The 26403-nt window shown below is 45.1% G+C and overlaps 3 protein-coding genes across 3 annotated transcripts in view; 2 read left to right on the forward strand and 1 right to left on the reverse strand.

Annotated features, from left to right (window-relative positions):
- The window catches only part of LOC308300392 (kinase D-interacting substrate of 220 kDa B-like), a gene marked incomplete at its 5' end in the record, with an annotated part of 45099 nt that overhangs the window by 12059 nt on the left and 6637 nt on the right, over window positions 1-26403 (reverse strand). The window contains 17 exons of the mRNA XM_080744211.1: window positions 300-478; window positions 10107-10269; window positions 10721-10865; window positions 11400-11488; window positions 12508-12745; window positions 13980-14120; window positions 14801-14986; window positions 16701-16804; window positions 17329-17480; window positions 18207-18372; window positions 20766-20945; window positions 21904-22068; window positions 22832-23009; window positions 23627-23725; window positions 24073-24171; window positions 24381-24479; window positions 25331-25528. Of these exons, the coding sequence (XP_080600337.1) occupies window positions 300-478; window positions 10107-10269; window positions 10721-10865; window positions 11400-11488; window positions 12508-12745; window positions 13980-14120; window positions 14801-14986; window positions 16701-16804; window positions 17329-17480; window positions 18207-18372; window positions 20766-20945; window positions 21904-22068; window positions 22832-23009; window positions 23627-23725; window positions 24073-24171; window positions 24381-24479; window positions 25331-25528 (2581 nt within the window). The remainder of the gene's footprint in view (window positions 1-299; window positions 479-10106; window positions 10270-10720; window positions 10866-11399; window positions 11489-12507; window positions 12746-13979; window positions 14121-14800; window positions 14987-16700; window positions 16805-17328; window positions 17481-18206; window positions 18373-20765; window positions 20946-21903; window positions 22069-22831; window positions 23010-23626; window positions 23726-24072; window positions 24172-24380; window positions 24480-25330; window positions 25529-26403) is intronic.
- Window positions 1338-4464, forward strand: LOC308300299 (nuclear factor 7, ovary-like; the record flags this gene model as incomplete). The annotated part of the gene is made up of 2 exons (XM_080744117.1): window positions 1338-2529; window positions 4460-4464. 2 exons carry the CDS (start codon window positions 1338-1340, stop codon window positions 4462-4464), a joined length of 1197 nt encoding a protein of 398 aa, XP_080600243.1.
- Window positions 6737-8071, forward strand: LOC308300300 (E3 ubiquitin-protein ligase TRIM35-like; the record flags this gene model as incomplete). Its single annotated transcript, XM_080744118.1, has 1 exon — window positions 6737-8071. One exon carries the CDS (start codon window positions 6737-6739, stop codon window positions 8069-8071), a length of 1335 nt encoding a protein of 444 aa, XP_080600244.1.

The raw sequence follows: 26403 nt of genomic DNA on the forward strand, positions 1-26403 counted from the left end.
ATATGGGCATTCCCAGATACATGGGCTTAATATTGATGACATCAGCGATCTCCATACGTGGGCATAAAAGGGAGACGGTCAGAATGAATTTGCAAGTGTGGTTGCCGTGTCTTAATTTCTTTACAATATGTCCATATATGGGCATTCCCCGATATGGGCTTAATATTGTTGACATCAGGGATCTCCATATATGGGCATAAAAGGGACAGAATACATTTTGAACTTCATTCAAGAAGTTACTCAGTAACGAAGTGAACTTAGCTCAGTGTTATCAAGTCTCTGATCGTGTCTGACGTTACCTGCGATGATCTCCCGCAGCTTGGGGTCCAGGTTGACGGTGCAGGGCAGGAAGGTCTTGATGTCCCGCGCCGCCAGGAAGGGCGTGCGGGACGAGAGGAACACCTCGAAGCTCCGCACGTCTCCGTCGATCTCCAGGAGAGGCTCTACATCTTTGGTGGTCGGGATGTTCTTGGAGATCCTGCAGTCACACAAGTGCCAAACACAAATATAAATTAAATATATATATCCACAAGTTTCCGCGGGAGTTTACTGGAGACTATCAGGACCTAACTTCCGGGTTTAACAGCAGACATACAAGCTCACGTCGCGTCGCAGATGCAACCCGTTGTGAGCTTGTAAATCGGCGGCGGAACCTCTGTGCAGACGTTTGCGCAATGCACTATGAGGCGTAGGAAACTCGTGGATATATATATACATCTCCGTATATTAGCATAAAAGGGACACAGACAGACGGGTACAACGGGTACTCTGACAACAGATACAGCGGGTATTGCAAAACCGGGCGGGGTATGCCCATACAGTACGGTATATGGGCATCTACTGATTGACTGATTGATTGATTGATTATTCTATTAGACAGAAATGCAGAACAGCACGAGTACAGTCAAAACACTTTGTCTAAAAGGATTGCACCAAAAAGGTCCTTGCGGTCTTGTTTCCATTGGCTATTCAAGATGACATAAGTGATCTTCATGTATGCACAATTGCGCATGTAAGGTACAAGGACTGATGGATACAGAGATCACCTATTGGTCAGATTGGTGGTGCAACGTACACCTTGATGTCGGCCCGAAGTTAGAACCTCTAGTATCTAAACAGTTTGGAAATCTGTCTTTGTGTCTCCATTCTTGCCCAAACATGGAGTTCCACTCCATGACCTCAATCTTCCCTTTATATGGAGTTCCACGTGCATTGACGTCACTGTGACATCGTTCTAAACTGGTTTATTTCTAGAAACTAAAACAAGAGCACAGTCTTTCCACAGACACAGGAGGTAATACTGGACCAACTTGAATCTACTGACAGTGAATAACTAAATGGCTGCCCAGGTGTCTTTTTCTGAAGAGGATTTTTCCTGTCCCGTGTGTCGTGACATATTCAAAGATCCCGTTCTCCTGTTGTGCAGCCACAGCTTCTGCAAAGCCTGTCTGCAGGAATGGTGGACACATAAGAAAATATACGAATGTCCAGTTTGCAAGAAAATAAACAAAAGGAAATATCCACCCAGTAACCTGGTTCTGAAGAACCTGTGCGAGACCTTTGCACAGGAGAAACGTCGTAAGATGGACCCCAAGGAGGCGGCCGAGGAATTGCTGAAGCTCTTGCAGAAGAAACAGAATGTCTTCACTAAGGTTAAAACAAACTGCGAGAAGACGGGAGAACACATCAAGGCCCAGGCCCAGAACACAGAGAGGAAGATTAAGGAGCAGTTTAAGAAGCTTCATCGGTTTCTACAAGAAGAGGAGGAGGCTAGGATCGCTGCGCTCAGGGAGGAACTGAAGCAGAAGAGTCAGATGATGAAGGAGAACATTGAGGCACTGAACAGAGACATATTAACCATTTCGAACACGATCAGGGCCATAGAGGAGGAGCTGAGAGCTGAAAACACGTCGGTCCTGCAGGACTACAAGGCCACAGTTGACAGAGTCCAGCTCACCCTGCAAGACCCACAGCTGGTCTCAGGAGCATTGATAGACGATGTCAAACACCTGGGCAACCTGGCCTTAAGAGTCTGGGACAAGATGAAGGACATCGTCTCCTACACTCCTGTGATCCTGGACCCCAACACTGCTCATCCAGGACTCATCCTGTCCGGTGATCTGACCAGCGTGAGGTATGGAGAGAGACAGCAGCTCCCCGACAACCCGGAGAGGTTCGACTACTTGTATGTCCTGGGTTCAGAGGGCTTCAGCTCGGGCTCTCACAGCTGGGAAGTCGAGGTCGGGGACAACGCCGACTGGGGCGTGGGCGTGTTGGCGGAGTCTTTCCAGAGGAAGGGGAAGAACGGAGGGGGTCAGTTCTGGAGCATGAACCTGTACGACGGCAAATACACTGCGTACACGCCAGGGTCGTTCACCGACCTCTCCGTGAGGCACAAACCCCGGAGGATCAGAGTCCAGCTGGACTGGAACAGAGGGAGGCTGTACTTCTCTGACGCCGACACGGACACGCTCATACACATCTTCACGCACACCTTCACGGAGAAGGTCTTTCCGAACGTCTACAACGGTGACGAAACCCTGCCTCTGACGATGTCATCGAGGAGGATCAGCGTGATGAAAGAGGACCACGATGAAGAGGAGGAGGATGAGGATAATGAACTAGATGATGATGATGATGACGATGACGATGATGATGATGACGATGATGAAAACAATGATTGTGATGACGTAGAACATGGCGATGATGACGAAGACGACGAAGACGACGGTGACGACGACGACGATGATGATTACGATTATGATTATTTTGCATGGGGGCTTATTTGAGAAAGAGATTGAGAAAGAGATGAAGCAGGGACCCCCACAACTTTTTAATATATTCCATATAGTTTCATTGTTTGACAGCACAATCATCATTGTATTTTGGATTCATTTCAATTTGTGTTTCAGATACGTACTTAACCACTAGAACCGTCAATGCCTAACTTGATATTTCACTCTATACTTAGTCTGCTCTTTTTCCCCTCTGTGCCAAACGTCTTTGCCGAAAAAAGCCGATCTGCAAGCTCCCAGCGCCTCGCACTTGTAGATCTGCTATTTTTGGCTAAAGTTCTCAGGATATGGACACTATGATTCAAGTGGTTATATAGTGGTTATTATAAAACAGGAGAAAAACTTTTCTATAACAAAGATCTGGAGGACCCCCTGTTGAAGACCCTTGTACTACTAGTGTATGATTACTGTTTTGGGGGGCTCTCAAACATTTTTACGACGTGGCTTCTCAGAAACAATGCCACGGTTTACATTTTCACAGCAACATCACGTCACATCTTCCTCCCTCTTTGACGCACAAATCCCAGCACTTTGATCGCATATTCTTATTCTACATGAGCTAGAAAGCTGGGCCACCATTTCTATGAGTCACGAATACATTTTTGTTATACTTTCGTTTATTTAGTTGTAAAATAATTATTATTTCAAAATATTTCTGAAATAAGAGATACATACATGTCAAACATTTAAAAATGTCCAGCGAATTTCACACATTTTAAGGAGCACTTTGCACCGCTCAAAAATAAAAAAGCTAAAAAATTAGAAGCCCACAGGTTGTGAGCTTGTAGATCTGCTATTGTTAGTAGCCACAGCCGGTCTACAAATCAGGCATTATGATGCCATCAAGGCCAGCCAAAATAGATAGTCGACTAAATCAATGATAGATTCAGTTGCCTAAAATCTTAAAGTGATCCCTGACTAATACGACAAATATGCCTTAATACATTATAATTGTCCTCTATAACTACAATGTAAAATTAAAAACACCTTAATTATTTTATTTCTTCTAGAAATAGCTAATCTTTCACTCAACAGGGGAAATGCCCGTCGCAAGTTGATGATGTCATAAATGTCATGTGTGATCTATCCCTATGGAATTTATGGCATGCATGTGCAAATAAAAACAAACTTAATACTTCATATGGTTAATATGAGCATCAACTCAATATTTCAAATGTGTTTTTTGCACATGCATTCCATAAATTCCATAGGGATAGATCACACATGACATTTATGACATCATCAACTTGCGACATGCATTTCCCCTATTGAGTGAAAGATTAGCTATTTCTTGAAGAAATAAAATATTGAAGGTGTTTTTAATTTTACATTGTAGTTATAGAGGACAATTATAATGTATTAAGGCATATTTGTCGTATTAGTCAGGGATCACTTTAATGATGTTCATTTAGTTAAAACTAGACAAAAACTAAAATATTATATGACTAAAATACCAGTAAGACGCCCTAAAGGCGATAAGCGACCGCCAGGGCGCGCGGAAACGACAGACATTTCAAATGAGTCAATGTTAATCAGGCAACGTACACACGCACAGAGAAACACAGATGCATGGGTTGCAGACATGGATGCTTGTGTCACAGGCAAAATCTCTGGCGCCATCTGTTGGAGGTGGTGTGAGTGTGCGTCTGTGTAAACCGTTTCAGGGTAGCGTGACACAACTGCGTTTCCACGACACAACTGCGTTTCAGTTTCAGCAGGTTTATATACTAAACGTTCTCCCTACGCGGTCTAAACCTAAATGGAATTTTAGACTATGAATAAAACTACATCAAACTTCAAGCGACTACAAGCGACGAAGCCACAGCTGTTTGGTGGATTACGGAGTTCACAGAGCTCAACAGATAACAGCAGGCCTAAGATGTAATCATTTTACATGCAAGTCACTTGGCCTTTGGTGGTGTACATTTCCTAAAGTGCCAAGGCTGAGAGGCCATCAAATAAAACAAAGATTCTATGCATTATCTTTTTTTTTTACATTGTTTAACTATCAGTGAAATAGGTACATAAGGAAGGTGTGCATTTCATAAAATAATGTATCTGTATTTACAAACCTTCATCATAGACTGATCGGAGTCACTGGACTCCTTTAACACATGGGCTGCTAAGATTTATAACATTTATAGCTGTTACTGCTGCCACCATTGACTTACGCTTTGTTTTGACGTGCCTCGCAAGCTTCGTGCGTGTGCACGTGCGTGTCCAGAGAAGATTGAGGAGGATAATCCATTTGTTTACAAACGCTCGCGAAACTAAAATCCAAAAATTGCGGTAAAATCGCGGTAAAGTGTCGCCGTGAAAACAATCAGCTCTCTGCTTCCATGGGGCTGTTTTCATGTCATTCTTAGATAAAGCCGTTCTTATGTTTCAAAGTAGAATCTAAAGCAATGTTAAGTCCTTCCGTGATGTCTTCCCCAGAAGGGCTGCCTGCACAGACTGGGTGACGTAATGGACTGAGGTAATTCAAAGGGCAGCTGCAGGCTCAAAAAGTTAACTGTTTGTTGCCTCGTCTGTGAACGAGATAACTTCCTGTGGCAAGGGGACACCTAGTGGCCTTAACGAGTTTGGCTCCCCAAGTGTTAAAGATGGCGAAGGTGAGAATTCAGATTCTCAAAAAGGCACCGTAGTCTAGAACAGTGGTTCCCAAAACGTTTGGCTCGTGACCCAAAAGAGAAATTAGACGTTTGCCCGGGACCCAAACTAGTAAAAATAGCAGATCTTCAAGCTCACAAAGTGTCGCTTCTCGCCACGTTGTGAGCTTGTAGATCGGCGCTGCCGACTGTTCCACTGTGGCAGTTTATTGACAATTTAGAGTTACGTCACGGTGACATAATTCTAAATGGGTCTTCTACAAGAGAGAACAAAACAAGAACACAACACAGTCTTACCACAGCAACAGGAGGCCACATCGACCGACCCAGCTTGAATCGTGACTTTTAACAAGAACCAGGGGTTTCAAGGTGAAAGTAAGCGTCAGGGGACGTTCTAGTCTACAGGGACTGGCCGAACGATTCCTTGAGCGCTGAGTGTTCAGCTTCGCTCAGAGACCAAATGGTTTCCCAGACCTCTTTTGCAGACGAGGATTTCCTCTGCCCCGTGTGCCATGACACATTCAAACAGCCCGTAATCCTGTTGTGTAGCCACAGCTTCTGCACGGCCTGCATAGTTATTGCTATTTACAGTAACACTTCTAGCCCCCATAAGTCACATCCAACCATGAAAGGTTGCGTTGTATCTTGGAAATGGGCTTATTCTGTGTAGAATTACATATTTAGCCACTTGTACGCATGCCCTCAACCACTGAAATGAGATACTCTAAAACAATAGAAAGAAGTAAATGAAATAATTTTAACACTCATCTTTTATATTGTTTAATTACAATCTAAAATATGAACCATTGTTGTAAAAAACTAAAGTTGTCCTTTAACTATTCGAGTGTTAATTATTAAGTGTGCTTCTCTTGCTTTTTGTAAGACACCCCTGGATTAAGTGAGTTGTCTGCTAAATGCCTAAATTGTATAATAAAATAAGATTTGAGAAATAAGACACTGTGAGTAATGTATTTAACTGGTCCTCGCAAGAGAAACGGGTGTTTTATGGTTAAGAAACATTTGGGAAGTTGGGAAGAGATTTTTGATATTCTATGCTTATTTGTGTGTGGCTGTCATGCTCAAGTATGGTGATGTCACTATGACGCCCATTCAAAGTTAATCTATTTCTAGATAAACCAAAGTCGGGGAGCACCACACACACAGTTCTTTTCCACAGCCACGGAAGGTAATACTGACCTTCACTTTAATTTCCTAACTCTATTCTTACGCTATTTAACAAGAACCAGGATTATTCAAAGGAGCATTAACACGATTTGACTCGCTGATTTCCTTTCCTTGCCTTGAAGAAGAGTGTTTAAGCTTCGCCCAGACATGGAGTCGTCTTTGTCGGAGAGTTTTTCGGGAGATTTCTCCTGTGCTGTGTGTCGTGACATTTTCAAACACCCCGTTCTGCTGCTATGCAGCCACAGCTTCTGCAAAGCCTGTCTGCACGAGTGGTGGGCGCATAAGGAAATGAAGGAATGTCCGGTTTGCAAGGACGTGTCTTCGATGGACGAGCCGCCCTGTAACCTGGCTCTGAAGAACTTGTGTGAGACCTTCGTGCAGGAGAAACGTCGGAAAATGGACCCCAGGGAGGCGGCAGAGGAGTCGCTGGAGCTCTTGCAAGAGAAGCTGAAGGTCTTTACCAAAGTTAAAACAAACTGCGACCAAACTGCAGAACACATCAAGGTCCAGGCTCAGAACACAGAGAGGCAGATTAAGGAACAGTTTAAGGAGCTTCATCGTTTTCTACAGGAGGAAGAGGAGGCTCGGATCGCCGCACTGAGGGAAGATGAGTCAAAGAAGAGCCAGATGATGAAGGAGAAGATTGAGGGTCTGAACAGAGAGATATTGACCCTTTCCAACACAATCAGAACGATAGAGGAGGAGCTGAGAGCTCAACACATCACGCAGATCTACAGGACCACGGTGGAGCGGGTCCAGTTCACGCTGCAGGACCCACAGCTGGTCTCGGGAGCTCTGATAGACGAGGCCAAACACCTGGGCAACCTGGCTTTCAGGGTCTGGGACAAGATGAAGGACATCGTCTCCTACACCCCCGTGGTGCTGGACCCCAACACCGCCCACGCAAGGCTGATGCTCTCCGGCGACCTGACCAGCGTGAGGCGCGTGGAGGAGCAGCGGCTGCCCGAGAACCCGGAGAGGTTTGACCTCTACTGCCGAGTGCTGAGCTCCGCGGGCTTCAACTCGGGGACTCACAGCTGGGACGTGGAGGTCGGAGACAACGGCCACTGGACGGTGGGCATGTTGGCAGAGTCCCCGCAGAGGAAGGGGAAAAGAGCGGGCCAGTGCTGGAAAATAAGCCTGTATGAAGGTAAATACGCGGCGCACTTCAGGCCCGCGGGGGCGACCGTTCCCCTCGTGGTGAAGCAGAAGCCCAAGAGGGTCAGGGTCCAGCTGGACTGGAGCAGAGGGAAGCTGTCCTTCTCCGATCCCGACACCGGCACGTTCCTGCACACCTTCCAGCACAATTTCACCGACCCGCTCTTTCCGTACGTTCACAACGGCGACGACACTCTCCCTCTGAAGATGCTGCCGCGGAAGGTGAGCGTGGTTAAGGAAGAGGACGAACAGGCCAGAGTTTACGCTAGGCACATCTCGGTCCGTCCGCCGTGGATTCAGGTCGTCCGGCCATTCCTGCCATAGAATGTAATCCATCCACGCACGCCATGCATGCGCGTGTCTGAAGATAACTGCATGGGCATGTGCTCCAACCAACTGTTCGCTCCGGCAGCGCGTCTTTCCCTCACTTCGTCACAGATGCACTGCACTGTTTGTATTCTCATCTGTTTGTTAATCATATCTAGGCATTTAATTGTACAGTGTAACATTGGATATTTGGAGATATAAAATGGTACCAAATGGGGATCTGCGTCCCATCAAAATGGGGGTCCTTGAAATTAAGAAAGATCGAGAATCACTGCCGTCGTGTTATGTAACTTTGAGCTGCGATGTCTAGGTCTGAAGATGACTATTGTTGGTAAAGTTAATTTATTTTTTAATACATTACATACTTCTTATATGCCTTCATTTTAAAGTAACGCATCTCGTTACATATTTGCCTGAGCAAGATAAATATGACGTATTACTTATTTATTTTGTCAAATAGAACAACTAAATAGCCTAGATCCTTTTTTATTATATATAATAATATCGCTTTAACCATTTGAACTAGAGCGTCCCTATTCTGGGGGTGAATGCTCTGCTAACATAGCTAAAGGAGTATTATTAGCTATACAGGATTATCATTAGCAGCAAATAGATTTTGAAATAAAATCTCATGAAACTGAGTGTTTCCTTAACACTTGGCACAATTATTCTATTCTATTAGAATGATGATGTTTTGTTCATATTTTTTCTAAGCCTACACGCTCCACATTACAGTTGAAGAAATCTTTAACCTTTGCTTTTATGAAATGTCCGAGATCGTCTTTTTTAGAAGATGCTTCTGAGCATTCATTCAACAGCTACTTCAAACACTCCTTTAATCTAATCTCTATTGCTAATTTGAACACTTCAATTACTCCATCCATCCATCCATCCATATTCAACCGCCTATCCGGAATCGGGTCACGGGGGTAACAGTTCCAACTGAGACTTCCAGATTTCCTTATCCTGAGCAACTTCCTCCACTCCCTCTGGGAGTATACCGAGGCGTTCCTAGGCCAGTTTGGATATATAATCCTTCCATCTGGTCTTAGGTCTGCCACGGGGTCTCCTCCCAGTGGGACGTGCATCGAGGACCTTCCTAGGAAGGCGCTCGGGGGGCATCCATACTAGATGCCCAAACCACCTAAGCTGACTCCTTTCCAAGTGTACGTTTGCCTGGCGGTGCCAGCCTCTATCACACACTTCGTTTTGGGAAGAGAGTCTGGGATTGCAGGGAGAGATTCCGTTTCTGGGGGGGGGCGGGCTAAAGCCTGGTGAAGTCAGCCAGAGCTCTTAATCGCTCCCTTTGAACTTCAAAGGGGTTCTGAACTGCGGTAATTGATTGAGCCATACAAGTGACAATAGCTCGTTAGTCAATGAAAGCATCAAAGACGACGACCTGTTTGATGTCTGTATTAGAGTGGAGGGGTGGATGTGTTTGTATACACACAGACTCGCCTGATTGGCTGAATGGTTCTGAACCAGGCCACCACCCACCACGTTCCCCAAGCCTACAGCCCTGATTGGCTAGCCATTTCATCGGGCGAGTGGAAAAAGCTTATTTAATGTGAAGGGCAGACTTCACTACAACACCACTACCACCAGGGGGTGGTGTTGGTTTATTAACCAGGCAAAGTGTACTAGGAGCAGCGGTTCTACTCCAAGTCTCTCTCGGGTGACTGAACTTCTCACCCTTTCATCCTTAAATAACTTATGAGCGAAAATAGCCCACCAACAAGCTCACAGCGCATGGAAGGTGTGCTGTGAGCTTGCAGATAGGCTATTGTCAGTGTACGACCATTGAAGTCAAGGTCTGTGGAATCCAAAAGAATGAAATCAGTCGTGGCAGAACTTTAATCCCAAACATTTTAATGTCAAGGATCACCATAACTCTGAGTTTAAAACCTGTATTTTGAACCCCTTATAGGAATCGTTATAAGGGAATCTTTAATGAATCCGATCTTTAAGAGGGAATCGTTAAGAAACTGGAATCGTGAAAGTCCTAAAGGTTACCAAGCATAGTCATGCTGACCTTTCGTAGATGGTTTTGAGCGAGGCCTGCTCGGGGATGCTGTCGTTCTCCTCCAGGTAGAGGATGAGCCAGGACGTCCTGTACGGCCACTGCTCCGTCAGGTTGATCCAGGACGCCAGGCGGTCCCAGTTAAAACTGATCTGATTGGCTCTCAGCAGACGACCTGCACACAGCACAAGGACGTCAATGTTTTATTAACTAGTATGTCTAGTGAATCAAACTAGCTAGATCAAAACTAGCTAGATAGCATTGTTGTATAGACCGATGTCAAGCCATTTTGTAACAGATTATTGATGTTTTGATTGTGTAGTTAGATTATTGAGTAGCTTATTGGTCTGCTTACTTTTTTTTTGATTACTATCCCATGCATTTGATGTATTGATGTTGATGTATTGATCATGCGCTGTCCTTGCTAAATGTAAGTCGCTCTGGATTAGGAGCGTCTGCTAAATGCCTAAATTGTAAAATGTAAACTAATCAATGTAATCAATCGTAAAATAAATGAATTTAATAATAATAGAGAAATCAGTCAATAGTTAATCGTTGAGGAAACAGTCAATATTTTCATCTCCCTCCTGGTAAAAGTAGAACGTCAAGAGGAAGAAGGCTCCAACCTGTGACAGACACGATGTTCAGCAGTCTCCTCATGGTCTGCGGGCTGATGTCACTGAACCAGTCCTCTGTCACCAGCAGCTTGGTGAGGTCGAAGCTCATCTGCCGGGTCACCGTGCGCTGCATCTGACGCCGGCGGTACGTGTCCTGGACGGGGAGGAGAGGATCCATAGATTGATTGAATACTAAAGTCGGGTTTTCAAATCCAGCTGTTGATGGCAAAACTCGACTTAAGTCGGGTTATAGCGTTTCCTATTGTAAACCGTAGCGTGCGGTCTGCGGCACCCGGCACTGATGCAAAAAACTCTGAAAAACCCCGGCAGATTCTACTGAATTAATTCATTATATAGCTGGCCGTGGATGTGCTAACAAGTATGTTAACAAGTTTGGTAGTACTGTCAAAGGTTATGCTAAAACGGTAACACAAAAAGTCCCAATTATGTTAAAGGACAGGAGAGGAGATTATCACTGGGAAATGGCAAAAGTGGATGAAAACACAGTTATGCACTGTATATACAGTACACACGCACAAACACACGCACGTACGCGCGCGCACACGCACGCACACACGCACGCACGCACGCACACACGCACACACACACACACACACACACACACACACACACACACACACACACACACACACACACACACACACACACACACACACACTGGGCATACCCTGCGGTTCAGTGTGGTCTTGCTGCCAAACTTGGTCATCTCTCCGAGGCTGTGCTGGGACAGCTTCCTGTCTAACTCCTCGTGCCAGCCTACAGACAGACAGACAGACAGACAGACAGACAGACAGATCCATTTAATGACATTGGAAGAAAGATACAAAAAATTCACAACAACGCGCACATGCTTGTGTGTGAGCATGCGTGTTTATGCGTGTGCCGGCCGGACCACAACGTAACGTGAGCCCCGCATACGCAGACTTTAAAATAAGACTGGATCTTCAGTATAAGTGCGTTAGCCTGGCATTAGCCAATGATTGGCCTAGTCATCTTCTGATTTCTCTCACTCCCTATGGGCCGAAGTCCAGACTGAAATTGTGGAGGAACGTGTGAGTGAATCCACGTTCAGTCTGGCTAATGCCAGGATATCTAGCCTGACAGGGCCCAATGTCATACTGCTTTCACTGACTCATTCCTTCCCCAGTATAACGTCTGGCCTTATTGCTTGTTTTATCGTTTCAGCGTTAACTGTTACACTTGTTGCATCGAGAGCAGCCATTGTTGTTTTGAAAATGCTGCAGCAAGCATCTACGTCACAATCTACACATGGACCAATCAGGGGAAGCTTTTCACTTGTTGTCAGGAAGACTACGTTTGTTGTGCGGACAGCAGTCACTGATTGGCCCCGATCAGAAAATCAGGAATCAGAAAATAATCAGGATACTTGCTGCCTATACCCGGAAGGCCAGACGTTATACTGGGGAAGGAATGAGTGAGTGAACGCAGTATGACGTCGGGCCCCTCCAGGCTAAGGATATCGTCGTTGTCGGGTGAAAACCTTGTATGTCCAAAACCATTCGTTTTGCATTTATCATTTAAAAAAATTATTTAAACTAGTGAAAACAGCCGATCTACAAGCACACAACGCCTCGCACCGCGAGGCGTTGTGTGCTTGTAGATCGGCTGTTTTCACTACTTTTGTGCAACAGCCTTGTGTGATGAAGCAGGGCTTTACTTTGCGAAAGTACGTGCAAATTTGAAACTCGGAGATACTAGGTTTCCATCCGACAACAACGATGTACACGTCTGTGTATACGTGTGCTACATCTCACCGTCGGGGTTCCCCGTGTCTCCGTTGGCCGGCGTGGCCACGCACATCTTCTTGGCGCTGCTGAGGCCGCGGCTGTTGAGGAAGACGGGCAGGTGCACGATGTTGCGCATGTAGTCGTGGCCGTTGATGTTGGAGTCGCGCAGCACGCTGTTCAGGTTCTGGTTGATGGCCTTGATGATGATGTGGGGGTCCGACGCAAAGATGGAGATGAAGGGGCCCTTGGAGAACAGCACGCGCACCTGAGGGAAGGGGGACGGGGAGTTAAAAAAAAGCACCATCTGTAATTCATTGGGTTGGGATCCGTCTTTCCCATGAATCTATTTACATGGGTCGCGAGTAATAGCATTTCAAAAGATTGTCAAAAATGTGTGTTTTAAATTCACTCAATTTTTCAAAAGAACGTCATTTCAATTATTTTCATTACTTTAAAAAAAGTATAAGCTCACAATGCGTCGTTGCGGGCATGTCAATCTTCTATTTTCACTAGTCCAGGGAAGACATCAATCCAATGTCTCTTGGTTGAGCTAAAAACAACCACAGTGGTTCTCAACCTGGGGGGTCCCCAAAATGATTTTGGGGGGTGGTCCCCAGATGATTAGCTTAATGTGCAACATTGTTTTCTCACTCAACAGTAAACAAACCAACATAAAGTCTAAGCGTATGGAGGGTATCTGTGCACATTTCTAAAGTGGCAATTTAAGGACTTGTTAACTCATCTAGTGCCATTCGCGAGATGTCTCGCGAAATGTAATAGAGTATATGTAGTGCCATTCACGGGATATCTCGCGAAAAGTAATATATTACTGTAACGGCGAGTACATTACCGAGAAGAATGGCCGCCGGTCCGGAGACGAAATCCGTCGCTGATTTTGCATCATCACGGCTCCACGAGCACAAAATAGTCCCATCCATAACATTGAGGTGGACGGGGGATCTCATCTTTAATGTCCATTATCTCAAAACTACACTTTAGAAGCTAGGATGGAGGCAGATGCTCGCTTATGTTACACAATGATAAAAGCTCCGGTCGGCCATTACACAACTCCACGTGGACACGGAACGGTTCCGGCGCACGATCCGATGACGTCAGACCGGAAGTGACTGCGCGGTGGACTTCTGGCCTTCAAAATAAGATAACGGCGGTGATGCCAGCCTGAAGGTGGCATCGTGGACTTTATAATCCGTTAATGTGTGGGGCTCAGAATGAGTTAATACCTCTAAAATGACAAATTAAACATTGGCCAAATTGTCAAAATTATATTAGAGGCAGAAATTGTGAAAATTGCCGATCTACATGCTCACGCCTCACACCACTGTTTTCACAACAGAACCGTGTTATACAAAATGTAATTCCTCGACTCTTAGTGCTCGTCAGGGTGGGGGGGGGGGGACCCAGTTAAAATATGATTATTTTGGGGGTCCCCGGCCTGAACAGGTCGAGGACCACTGTTATTGAGGGACTCTGGGTCTCACCGTATCCAGCATCTGCAGAACCTTGTCCTGCTCACAGGAGTCCAGACCGTCTATGATGACCGCCAGCCTGGTCTGGTTCTGACTGAACCCGTCGATGGTCCTGGCCATTTGAGCCATCAGCTCCACCTCACTCTTTAACACCTGGAGAGGAGAGGAGAGGAGAGGAGAGGAGAGGAGAGGAGAGGAGAGGAGAGGAGAGGAGAGGAGAGGGGAGGAGAGGACCTTCATCATCATATTTATTTGAACGTATCCACCTGCTTCCACGGGAGTTATGCGTGGGACACATCCGGAGAACAGCTGACATACAAGCTCACGTCGCAACGATTGTGAGCTTGTAGATCACACTTGGCTGCGACGCCGGAACTGCCGCACACCTTCTGTGCAACGCACAATGGGACGTTTGAAACTTGTAGGTCATATCTTGCAAAAATATGTATGTACCGGTATGTATGTACAGTATGTATGTATGTATGTATGTATGTATGTATGTATGTATGTATGTATGTATCAATGTAGCCTATCTATGTATGTACTGTATGTATGTATGTATTTTGGCAAGAATTGACCTTGTATCCCAATAAATAAATGAATAATTGTATATACACAATACACATATTCTGTGTATTTCACATCACTTATTGTATACGCTAAAAAAATTAAAATAAAAGTTCATGCCTTCATGAAACCTTCGCTCTTGTACCGGTATGTATGTGTGTACCGGTATGTATGTGTGTATGTGTGTGTGTGTGTGTGTGTGTGTGTGTGTGTGTGTGTGTGTGTGTGTGTTAGGGTTAGGGTGTGTGTGTGTGTACAGTATTTACCTTCATGAATCCTTCACTCTTCAGCTTGCCCATCCTGTTGGCGGCCCCGTGCAGCCTCTTCCTCTGGGAGTTGAGCACCGAGTCGCTGACCCTCCACCAGGTCCTGCAGTTCAGCAGCACGGCCAGGCCCACCACGCTGGCCATGGAGATCAGCACCGCGTTCACCTCATGGTTGTCCCCGTCCACCTGCAACACACTCACAGTCAGTCTCACTGTCACACTACAGCAGGGGTATTCAACTAAATTGTCCAGGGGGCCACATTGACAGAAAACCAAGGGGCCGGGGGCCGCACTAACGTAACCCCCCCCCCCCAGCTATTAATCTAATGTACACTTGAACGGGAACGACACTACTACATTTTCACAAACAACCACATTTTCATCTAACTACATTGCAAAGCAGAATACTTTTCAAGTAGAATACTTTTCATGTTAATGTGCTTAATTTCTGTTCAACAAGTTGACAACTGTAAACATGCTTTCTTGTTTAAAACCTAGTGCTACTAGGTGCTACATCACACTAGTGATGGCCAACCTGGCTTTGATGCTATCTTAGAGTAGATGTCGACCTTATTGACAGTGCACACACAATTGCCTTCTTTGATGCTTTAACGATGATCAACGACGATCAGGTGGTCGCAGACACACACACTCCACTCTGCTGCAGTGCTCTGACTACTGGAGTCACTTCACTTGAATATGATGGAATATGATTAGGGATTATTGTGATTATGGTAAGATGATGCTCACGTTTCATATCGCGCAAACCATACCTATAGCGTTCATTAGCCTCCACAAAAAAACGATTTGGGATTTTTTTTTTTTTTTTCAATTTTTTTTTTTTCAATTTTTTTTTTTTCAAAATTGCTCCAGGGGCCACAAGGAAGGTCCCCGCGGGCCGCATTTGGCCCGCGGGCCGCCAGTTGAATACCCATGCACTACAGGTTTAAACCAGTGGGGTAAAACCTCGTGGTTGTCCCCGTCTGCCTGCAACACACTCACAGTCAGTCTCACTGTCACACTACAGGTGTAAACCAGTGGGGTGAAACCTTGTGGTTGTCCCTGTCCGCCTGCAGCACACTCACAGTCAGTCCCACTGTCACATCCACAGGTTTACAGGTCGTCATTGTCGGGTGGAAAATTTGTATCTCTAAGTTTAACATTTGTATGTTCTTTCGCAAAGTAAAGCCCTGCTTCATCATACGAGGCTGTCGCACAAAAGTAGTGAAAACAGCAGATCTACAAGCACAACGCCTCACGGTGCAAGGCGTTGTGTGCTTGTAGATCAGCTGTTTTCACTAGTTTAAATAATTTTTAAAATGATAAATGCAAAACAAAAGGTTTTGGACATACAAGTTTTTCACCCGACAACGACAAGTTGTAAACCACCGGGTTAGGCTCCGTCCTAACGGGGTCCTACTGGGCCGGCCCGAAGCTCGGCCAAGCCCGAACAATTCGTCACTCAACAAGCTTTGAACTGAGCAGATTGGACCTTTCGCTCCAAAGATAATGGACGATTTCCATTTGAGATTTGGCTATTGTTGCCCGTTTTTCTTTTTCACAGGCTAGGAAGGTGGGACGGTGATACCTGAGTAAAGTTCACTTTGAGCTGCGTTTTTTGGGGGGGTAACAGTTTGTCTTTTACGGAACTCGAGGCTCTGGCCCGGCCTGACTAATTAGCATACATTTTGGGCCTTGCCCGGCCTGAAAATGTCGGGTCGGGTCAGGTAGTGTCGGACTCTGGCAGAATTTGAGAACTCTAGTCATAATCAGCCTCACTGCCTCCACAGGTTTACAAGTGTAAAGCGGTGGGTGAAATTCCTTTTTGTGCAACAAGCTCCATCATTGTTTCCACAAGAGAAAGGGGAGGAGAAGAAGAGAGGGGTAGGGGGTGACTGACCTTAAAGACGGCCAGCAGGGCCATGCCTGTCACCAGACACAGCAGGACGAAGAGGAAGATGATGAAGGACGGAATGCAACACGTCTGCTTCCACTTCTTCTTCCCTGAAGGTGGGAAAGGATGCACACAGGGGGACATGGAGTCATTTCATTTCATTAAAAGGTGGTGCGAGTGGTATGTGTTTGTTAAATAGCTCTATATTCTAGTATTCATTGTTTTAGAGCAGTGGTTCTCAGACTTTTTCAATTTCACTAGAACCCTCTCAAGGACCTCTATGAGAATAAAGTCATGTGAGTCTACGGGAGAGTATTTTTTGCACGTCTTTCTGTCCGAGTATATCAAAAAGGCAACTGGGTTAAGGCTGTGGAAGCTTGTGATTGGCTTTGCGGAGGAGCCTAAAGTCGGGGTGACGGAGATACACCTAAACCTAACCTTAAACCTACCTCAGTAAAACTAACGCTGGTGAATTCTAACCAGCCGACGCTGGTGAATGCTAACCTGGTGAATGTTTACCTGGTCGGACCAACGGGAGGTTGCCTCCACCTTAACCAAGGTGCTTTTTTGATACACTCGGACTGAAAGACCTGCAAAAAAGACTCTCCCGTGAGTCTACAGTACATGAACGAACCTTGTGTCTCTTCAGTCTTAAACACCCTGAACAGCCTGGTGGCTAGGAAGCCAAACTCTCTCTCGCAGGCGTCCGACAGAGTGGCGATCATCTCCGCCATGGAGGTCTCTCCTCCCACGCTGGACAGACGGTTGTAGTCTGTGAACAGGAACCTGCAGCCAGGGACACACAGCAAATCAAAGATCATTAAACACTGTCGACAGGAAGCTGTAGCCAGGGACATGCAGCACATCAAATATCATTAAACACTGTGAACACTGTAAGGGACATACAGCACATCAAAGAGCATTCACTAAACATTGTATCTATCTGTCTGTCTGTCTGTCTGTCTGTCTGTCTGTTTGTCTGTCTCTCTCTCTCTCTCTGCCATCAAGCAGTGGTTTAGACAGCATCTCACTCCTAACTCTATTATCTGAAATAAACAGAGATCTTCCCGGCAGGCCAGACTGTTGGCTGTCTGCCCTCTTTCCTGTCTATCTCACCCTCGCTGCCACTGAAATAAAGCAGAAATGCTTCAGGAGAGAGAGAGAGAGAGAGAGAGAGAGAGAGAGAGAGAGAGAGAGAGAGAGAGAGAAAAGAGAACCCATCTATACTGATCCTACACCCTGCTCATCACACACATCAGTGTGGGGAGAAAAAGTATTCAATATTAACTAAAAAAATATTATACTGTTGCTGTGTGTGTGGGGGTGGGTGGTCTCATTATGTCAAAAACTGTTACTTAATAAAATGAATGGTAACAAATAGACGATCTACATCTGTAGAATGGCTATTTGGTAGTGTGGTAGTGTATTTACCTAACCGGTAGGGTAGGTCTCTGGTAGGGTAGTGTGTATTACCTAACCGGTAGGGTTCTGGTAGGGTAGTGTGTAATTTACCTGACCGGTAGGGCTCTGGTGCTCTGTTCGGGCAGTTCTGGCGGGTTGACGAACATCAGCCTGAGCAGCAGCTCCAGGTATCCGATGTGACGCGCCAGGCGGGTGCTGATCAGCCACGCCCAGCTCCACCCCTCCCCCTCACGACGCCCACCAAAGTACACCACCACTGTAACACACAATATACGGTAGTATAGTTAGTACGACACCACTGTAACACACAACATAGTATAGTTAGTCAGGGGCTTGCTGGCTTGTAGTGGACATTTTTTGTCAAAATATTATTATTGCCAAGTACATACAAAATGGGTGGACAATATTATTAGCAGAAACAGAGGAGAGATGTTGGGGTTCGTGGTGATAGCTCTTCACCGTGGCAAATTATGTAAAGGTGTAGTTTTCTGACTTTAGAAAACGACCCCGCGTTGATACACCAACACGGAGCTAGAAAGGAACGCCCATAAACGTCACATCCGCCTTGAGCGTGGGGGAAAACAAACCGCCTTTCCCCATTGAGTTAATACAGCGTAAACAGTACACTATCGTTTTAATCACGTTCAGAGCGATTTTTTGGGACGATAAAACACTCGACAGCCAAGAAAAATCCATCAGAAGGACTTCTGGAACGCAATCGCTCACTTGCCGTCGGAAAGTTCACTTATTATTAAGATAACAAGCCTATTATGGATGACTGATTGATTGATTGAACGCACCGCTGTGCAGCACGGAGCTACTGTACCTCGCCACCTCGTCTAAACTACTACTCCTGCCTCATCAAAACCTCTGGAATAAAACGGGACCCAATTTTACTCTTTATACGTTGACCAGATATTCAGTCTACTACACCAAATCTATTTTTGCCAATCTATGCCGTGCCAAAAATCAACAAGGTCGCACATAGGTTGGACCCCGGTTATGTTCTCCCTGGCATATAGGATATAGAAGTCGGAGTTCAAGTGGTTTGTAATCAGAGTCAGATTAATATATTCCCCGCAAATTACACAAGCACTGACTGAGATGGAGATCTGTCGTTTCTGTAGGTTATTCAAGTTACACAAGCATGAGTTGAGATCGGGGATCTGTTTTTCTCTCCATCTACTCTACTCCCTGTGTTACAAAAAAACATGTTTGCACATGCAGTGTTCATTTAAATCCTGGTAGAGACACTAATATTAATATGAGATATGATCAATTAAACGTGCCACAATATAAATCCAACAGCCAGGCCCATTAGTCGTCAATAGATTTGAAACGTGAATATGGTCTAAATCCATTCCCATTGCCTAATACACTTACAATGGCATCCTCCTCCTGTGTCCTTCCCGTACGTGTTCCATGAACATCATTGCTGAATTAATGGCCTTTGTTTTTTGATATTGTGATTAGTGTAATTGATCATGTTCATGAAAATGTGAAAGTGTGTCTCTTACCAGGTGATTAAATCAGTCAGATAACCATGGCATTGATCCGACCAGTCCTATAAGGACAACAATTAATCCCGATGCTACTGCAGATAGTTTTTTGTCCATTTGCAGTAAGGAATCAATGTAATTAAGTGGTTTATAATCAGACTCAGATTATCCCCCGTGCATGTGTCAGAGTTGCACAATATAAGCACCTGTGGTCCCCCTCTTCCCTCTATGCTACAAAACCTGTTTACATTATGTCTTTAATCACCTGGTAGAGACACAATTACAATATATGATCAATTAAACTTACTCTAATATCAAAAAACAACAGTCGTTAAGTCGTCAATGTTGTTTATAGAACACATCGTAGTGAGTTCAAGTAGGATAGAGACCTGGGGCCTGTTTCACAAAATCTTTGAATATATGGCAGGATCGACGCCAGTTTAAAAGTATTTTCTGCAGGTTTGAAACTATTTAGGATAGGATTGTGTTGTGTTGCGTTGTGTCAGTGTGTAATCCTTGCATGATAAACAAGCTGTTAATGGCTGTAGACAACTGGATGTGATTAATTAATGCTTTTCGTTTTTTGATACGATAAGTTTAATTTATCATAAAAAAATGTAACAGTGTCTAATACCAGGCGGATAGTCTAGATAACCCATGGTCTTTGATGATGCGACCTGTCCTTAATAATATCAGACAATATTTAATCCAAAAGCTGTTTAATTTTAAATGCATCATTTTTTTGTCCATTGGCAACCAAGGAATCAATGTAAGACATTGCAATTAACTAAAACATCGCTATACTATTAAAAAATCGGATTTGAAAACACGGAAAACCCCATTCTACTAATGGGGGTTGTTAAATATTTCCCCCACGCTTGACTCCGCCCCCAGCTATGACGCGCTGATGACAAAGCTCCGTGTTGGTGTATAGCCCAACCTTGGACTATGATAGGGGCTTGAGGGAGAACTAACTCACCAAAGAACAGATAGAGCAGGGCCAGCAGACTGAGGGAGAACTAACTCACCAAACTGAGGGAGAACTAACTCACCAAAGAACAGATAGAGCAGGGCCAGCAGACTGAGGGAGAACTAACTCACCAAAGAACAGATAGAGCAGGGCCAGCAGACTGAGGGAGAACTAACTCACCAAAGAACAGATAGAGCAGGGCCAGCAGACTGAGGGAGATGGCCATGGCCAGCCGGGGGTCCACGGTGAAGCCCAGCACCAGCGCCACAGCGCCACACAGCAGCACCGACAGGAACACCACCAGCCAGCTGAACTGGAACAATGGCTCCACCTGCTGGCCGGCGAACGTCTTCATCTCATCTGGGGACGATGACAGGAAGATTATTAGTAGCTGTTAAAACCACTTAAAACTCTATGGGCAGGGGTCATCAACATGTCCGTACATGGACAAACGTGTCCGTGGCAAAGACTTGGTCTTGTCCGTGGAAAATGTTTTATGTTCTTTTTTACACACCATTATAATGTTCTTATTTTGATTACTGAAAGGTTTTGGACTGAATGTGAAGTCTCCGGGTTTTCTTCAGTCAACGAGAATTAACGATTCTCAAATGTTTTATTTTCAAGGACCACCACACTCTCTGAGTGCGTTGCAGCGTGACACAATGTGAGCTTAGAGGTCTGTTATTTTCAATATTTTCACCAAAAAGGCCATTTCAGAAATGTCAGCCCCTGCCCCTCTAACATTCTCTGCACATATCATTACTATGGTGTCTCCCACCCTCTAGTTTCTTCAACAGGAAGGACTTCCCACTGCCCCACTGTACAGTACATACATACATTGTTCCTATAGTGTGTGCCAGCGGCTACGTCATTGTAGTCCTTAGCGGCCATTTCTTGTGACAAAACACAGGTGTTTCAATTGTTTGATTGCATAGAACTAATGCTATAGTCTAATCAGAACACCTGTGTAAGGCTGTGTTGTCCCAAGAAATGGCCGCTCTTAGAACTACATTTGGCACACCCTATAGTGTCTCTTACCCTCTCGTTTCTTGAACAGGAAGGACTTCCCACTGCCCCACTGTACAGTACGCGAGTTTAGAGACTCTACGCTTGCTAAGGGAAACCACGCGGCCACTCGCGCCTGCGGCGCTCGGGGGCGAAGAGCAGGACCAAGGACCGCTGGCCTTCGCGCCGCTTGCAATGTCGTGGACAATAACTGCCGACGCTGTAGAAAACGAGCGCTCCTTCCCTTAGAAAGCGTAGAGTTTCTAAACTCGCGTACAGTACATACATACATTGTTCCTATAGTGTCTCTCACCCTCTAGTTTCTTCAACAGGAAGGACTTGCCGCTGCCCCACTGTGCGTACAGACCCACGCAGATAGGTGGCTGCATGGTGGGTTCACTCAGGATGTCTGCCAGGGCGCTGCTGTACAGGTCGTACCCCAGCATGTCCCCGTCTGACTCTGTGGGGGACAGGTGGCCTGAGGAGAGAGAGAGAGGGAGGATAAACACTGCTCGCTTAAAATTTTAATTTGAGTTGATATTCATTTAAGGCACTGGTTCCCAAACACTGGGTTAAGAGGCCCGATTTGTGAGTAGCGGACACGTTTTTACAACATTTTTACACTGTTTCCTACACATTTTCAAAAAAAAAGAAAAAAAAAGAAAAAAGAAAACATTCCCCAAAAAGCTAAGCTTTTCATTATAAAAAAATAAAAATGCAATGATTTTTCGAAGAAATAAAATCCATACATTAGAAAACAAATGTTTAAGAAGTAGTGAAATCCGATTACAAGCTCCCCACATTGTGAAATGCAAATGTCATGCAATCAGAAGTAGAGAGTACCCAATTAGCAGAAGAGAGTCATTTTATGTTTGGTTGCTCTCAGGTGTTGCGCGCCGAAAATAGCCGATCTACAAGCTCACAACGCGTCGCGCTGTGACGTGCTGTGAGCTTGTACATCTGTTATTTTCAGCACGCAAGCCAAGTGTAAAATCAGTCATTACGATGCCATCAAGGCCTGCCAAAATACATTTTAGTTGACTAAATCAACTGTAGATTTAGTCACCTAAAATCTTATGATATTTAGTCGACTAAAATTTAGACTAAAACTAAAACTTTTCAGGTGACTAAATTATGACTAAAACTAAATGACATTTTATTCAAAAGACTGACTAAAACTAAATCAAAATTTGCTGTCAAAAACAACACTGGTGTGGTGGTGGGTGTGTGTCTTATCTTACGCGCTCCAAAGATCTGCGTGAGGATGCTCTTCTGGTGGGAGCAGTCGATATTGTAGGGCGTCTCTCCCGCCCGGTTGGGCCGGTACAGCAGGCGGCCATCTTTAGGGTTACGGAGGAGGAGCTCCGCCAGACGCCGACTCCGCCCACGGATGGCGATGTGGAGGGGCGTGTCTCCTCTCTGTGGGGAGACGGACACACTGTACACATGTATCTACTCCAAAATGTACCTCTAACACACTAATACAGGGTTCCCCAATAGGCGGCCCGCGGGGGGCTACTGTCAGGCTCCCACCAACCCCAGTAATAATGGTGCTATAAAAGTAGCAACAACACTAGTATATGGTCGTTGTCGGGTGGAAACCTCGTATCTCCAAATTTGTACGTTCTTTCACAAATCATACAGCACCGCGAGGAGTTGTGTGCTTGTAGATCGGCTGTTTTCACTAGTTTAAATAATTAAAAAAATTATAAATTCAAAACGAACGGTTTTGGACATATAATACAAGATTTTCACCCGACAACGACGATATCTGAACAGTCACTGGAGTAGCGGGAACGCCGCCGTCGCCCCCTGCAATGCTGTGGCCCTCGGCTTGGTACCCTAGACGTGATTCGGCCCTTGGGGAAAACTAATTGGGGAACCCTGCACTAATGCATAATCCCTATGAAAACATAACATTGGACACGCACGCCGATTTTATTTCCAAGTGACGATGACATGAAATTAAATCTGGCCATATGGAAACAATCTGACACCGCGTATTTGCAATGTTCAAGATGGGTTGTGACTCTCACCTTGTCCACTGCGGACACTTTGGCTCCTTTGTCCAGCAGCAGCTCCACGATCTCAATGTTCCTCATCTTAGTGGCCTTGATCAGAGGGGTCTCTCCATCCTGTGGGACAGACAGACAGACAGACAGACATACAGACAGACAGACAGACAGACAGACAGACAGACAGAGAGACAGACAGACAGACAGACAGACAGACAGACAGACAGACAGACAGACAGACAGACAGACAGACGGACAGACAGACAGACAGTTAGACAGGCAGAGAGGCAAACATACACGTTTTGTAGACATAACATGTCTACAAATGAACCTGGCATATTATGACAGGTTACTGGTGACTGGTATCCTATAGTGTGTTAAGAGCGTCTGCTAAATGCCCAAATTGTAGAGACAGAACTCTGTCACACATGTATTCTATTCCGCCGTGGGTTGGTTGTGAGTCTCACCTTGGTGCAGTTCTCTGTGTCGGGGTTACACTGCAGGATGTCTCGCACCATGGTGGCGTTTCCCTTCTCCACCGCCCAGTACAGAGCTGTCTTACTCTCCTGTGACACACACGCACATGCACACGCACACGCACACGCACACGCACACACACACACACACACACACACACAAATGAGCCAGCGTCTATGATAGACCGATCAGAGTAGAGCTCTTCACGGTCCCCGATTCTGACAATACATTTCACATTTGCGATAATTCATGAAAAAAATCACCTGTCCTCTAGAGGAAGCAATGTGTGTTCTCTCACCTGTCCTCTGATGTCGATGTCAGCGTACTTATGAAGCAGAGCTCTGACGATCTCCACGTGACCTCCTCTGACCGCACCTATCAGCACTGTGTCCCCGCTCTGGAGCACACACACACATGCAAGCACGCACGCACACGTACGCACACGCACGCACGCACACGTACGCACACGCACGCACGCACACGCACACACACACACACACACACACACACACACACACACACACACACACACACACACACACACACACACACACACACACACACGCATGCATGCACACACGATCATAACACATGAGTTGTGTGGTGTAGTGTTGTTGTGTTTTGTCATGGCATGGTGTAGTTAATGAAAGTAATTTATTTAATTCCATTGTAAAAAAAAAAGTATATACATATCAAATTTTATAAATTAATTGACTTCCAATAATAGCGAAAACAGCAACGGCTCAACTCAACCATAGATCTGCAGATTTTCACTAGATATGTAGAAAATATGTCTTATTTGGATAATGAGCTAAATCAATTAGATAACAAACAAAAGAAGGATAATTGCAGCCCTAGTTACAGTAGTTTGTCTGTTGTACAGTATAATGGTTACTCAGTCAGGTATGTTGACATGGGTGTTATGCAGTATTCTGTTACCCAGTCAGGTATGTTGATATAGGTGTTATGCAGTATTCTGTTACCCATCAGGTATGTTGACATAGGTGTTATGCATTATTCTGTTACCGGGCCAGGTATGCTGACATAGGTGTTATGCAGTATTCCGTTACCCGGTCAGGTATGATGGAGTATGTGTTATGCAGTATTCTGTTACCAGGCCATGTACCGGTATGCTGACATAGGTGTTATGCAGTATTCTGCAGGACAGGTATGTTGGCATAGGTGTTATGTGGTATTCTGTTACCCGGTCAGGTATGTTGACATAGGTGTTATGCGGTATTCCGTTACCCGGTCAGGAATGTTGACGTATGTGCCTGCGTCCAGCAGGTCCTGGACGATCTCGGTGTGTCCCTCCTTGGCGGCGATCATCAGCGCCGTGTTCCCGTCCTTGTCCGTCATGTTGACGTTGGGCGTCCTCTTCAGCAGCTCCTTCACCACGTCCACGAAGCCCCCCCGCACCGCCACGATCAGGGCCGTCATGGAGTTCTACACGCCACAGGAGATATGGTTGTTTATCCATCCATCCATCCATCCATCCATCCATCCCAGATAGATACTTTATTTGTCCTTGCAAATCACAACTTGAAGGAAAAGGTAGGCCTCAGTATTCTGACCTGAAACAGTCATCAACTGAGCATGTGCGTTCAATAATATTTCCATATTATGTTCACATATGACATTAAACTGGGAGTTCTTCCAAATACTCCATTTCATGTAATGAACATAATAGCAGTTACTGTACAGTGTATATCGTCGTTGTCAGATGGAAACATTGTATGTCCAAAACCATTTGTTTTGTATTTATCATTCCAAAAATTATTTAAACTATTGAAAATAGCCGATCTATAATAGTTCGGCTAGTTTCACTAGTTACGGTCTTGTGTGATGAAGCAGAGCTTTACTTTACGAAAAAAAAACATACAAATATGAAACTTGGAGATACAAGGTTTCTGCCCGACATTGACGATATGCCATGTGGTAAAACAAACTATATGATTTGGAAACCGATCTTAATACATTTACTTGAAGTTCACAATACATAGACAGATCACGTACAATGCATTGACAATACCACACACAGCTGCTCTCTTACAGAGATAAAAATAGAATACGCTAACAGTCCAAGAGGCATCACATTTCATGTTGTATGCACAGAACTGAGACGTGGCCTGTTTGTTCTGAAGTCCTATACTTATCATTAATCAATGATAATAATGAGCCATACCAGCAGAGGCGTCAATTGGGTATGGCAAGCTATGGCAGCTGCCATACCTTGTCTACAGGGGGACATAATAAAATGTACTTTTTATCGTGCCTGTCGCTAAGGTATGGCAACATGACTGGTGTCTTGCACGTGTGCA

This window comes from Nannobrachium achirus, assembly GCF_963921795.1.
Source record: "Nannobrachium achirus genome assembly, chromosome: 16".
Taxonomy (NCBI): Eukaryota; Metazoa; Chordata; class Actinopteri; order Myctophiformes; family Myctophidae; genus Nannobrachium; species Nannobrachium achirus.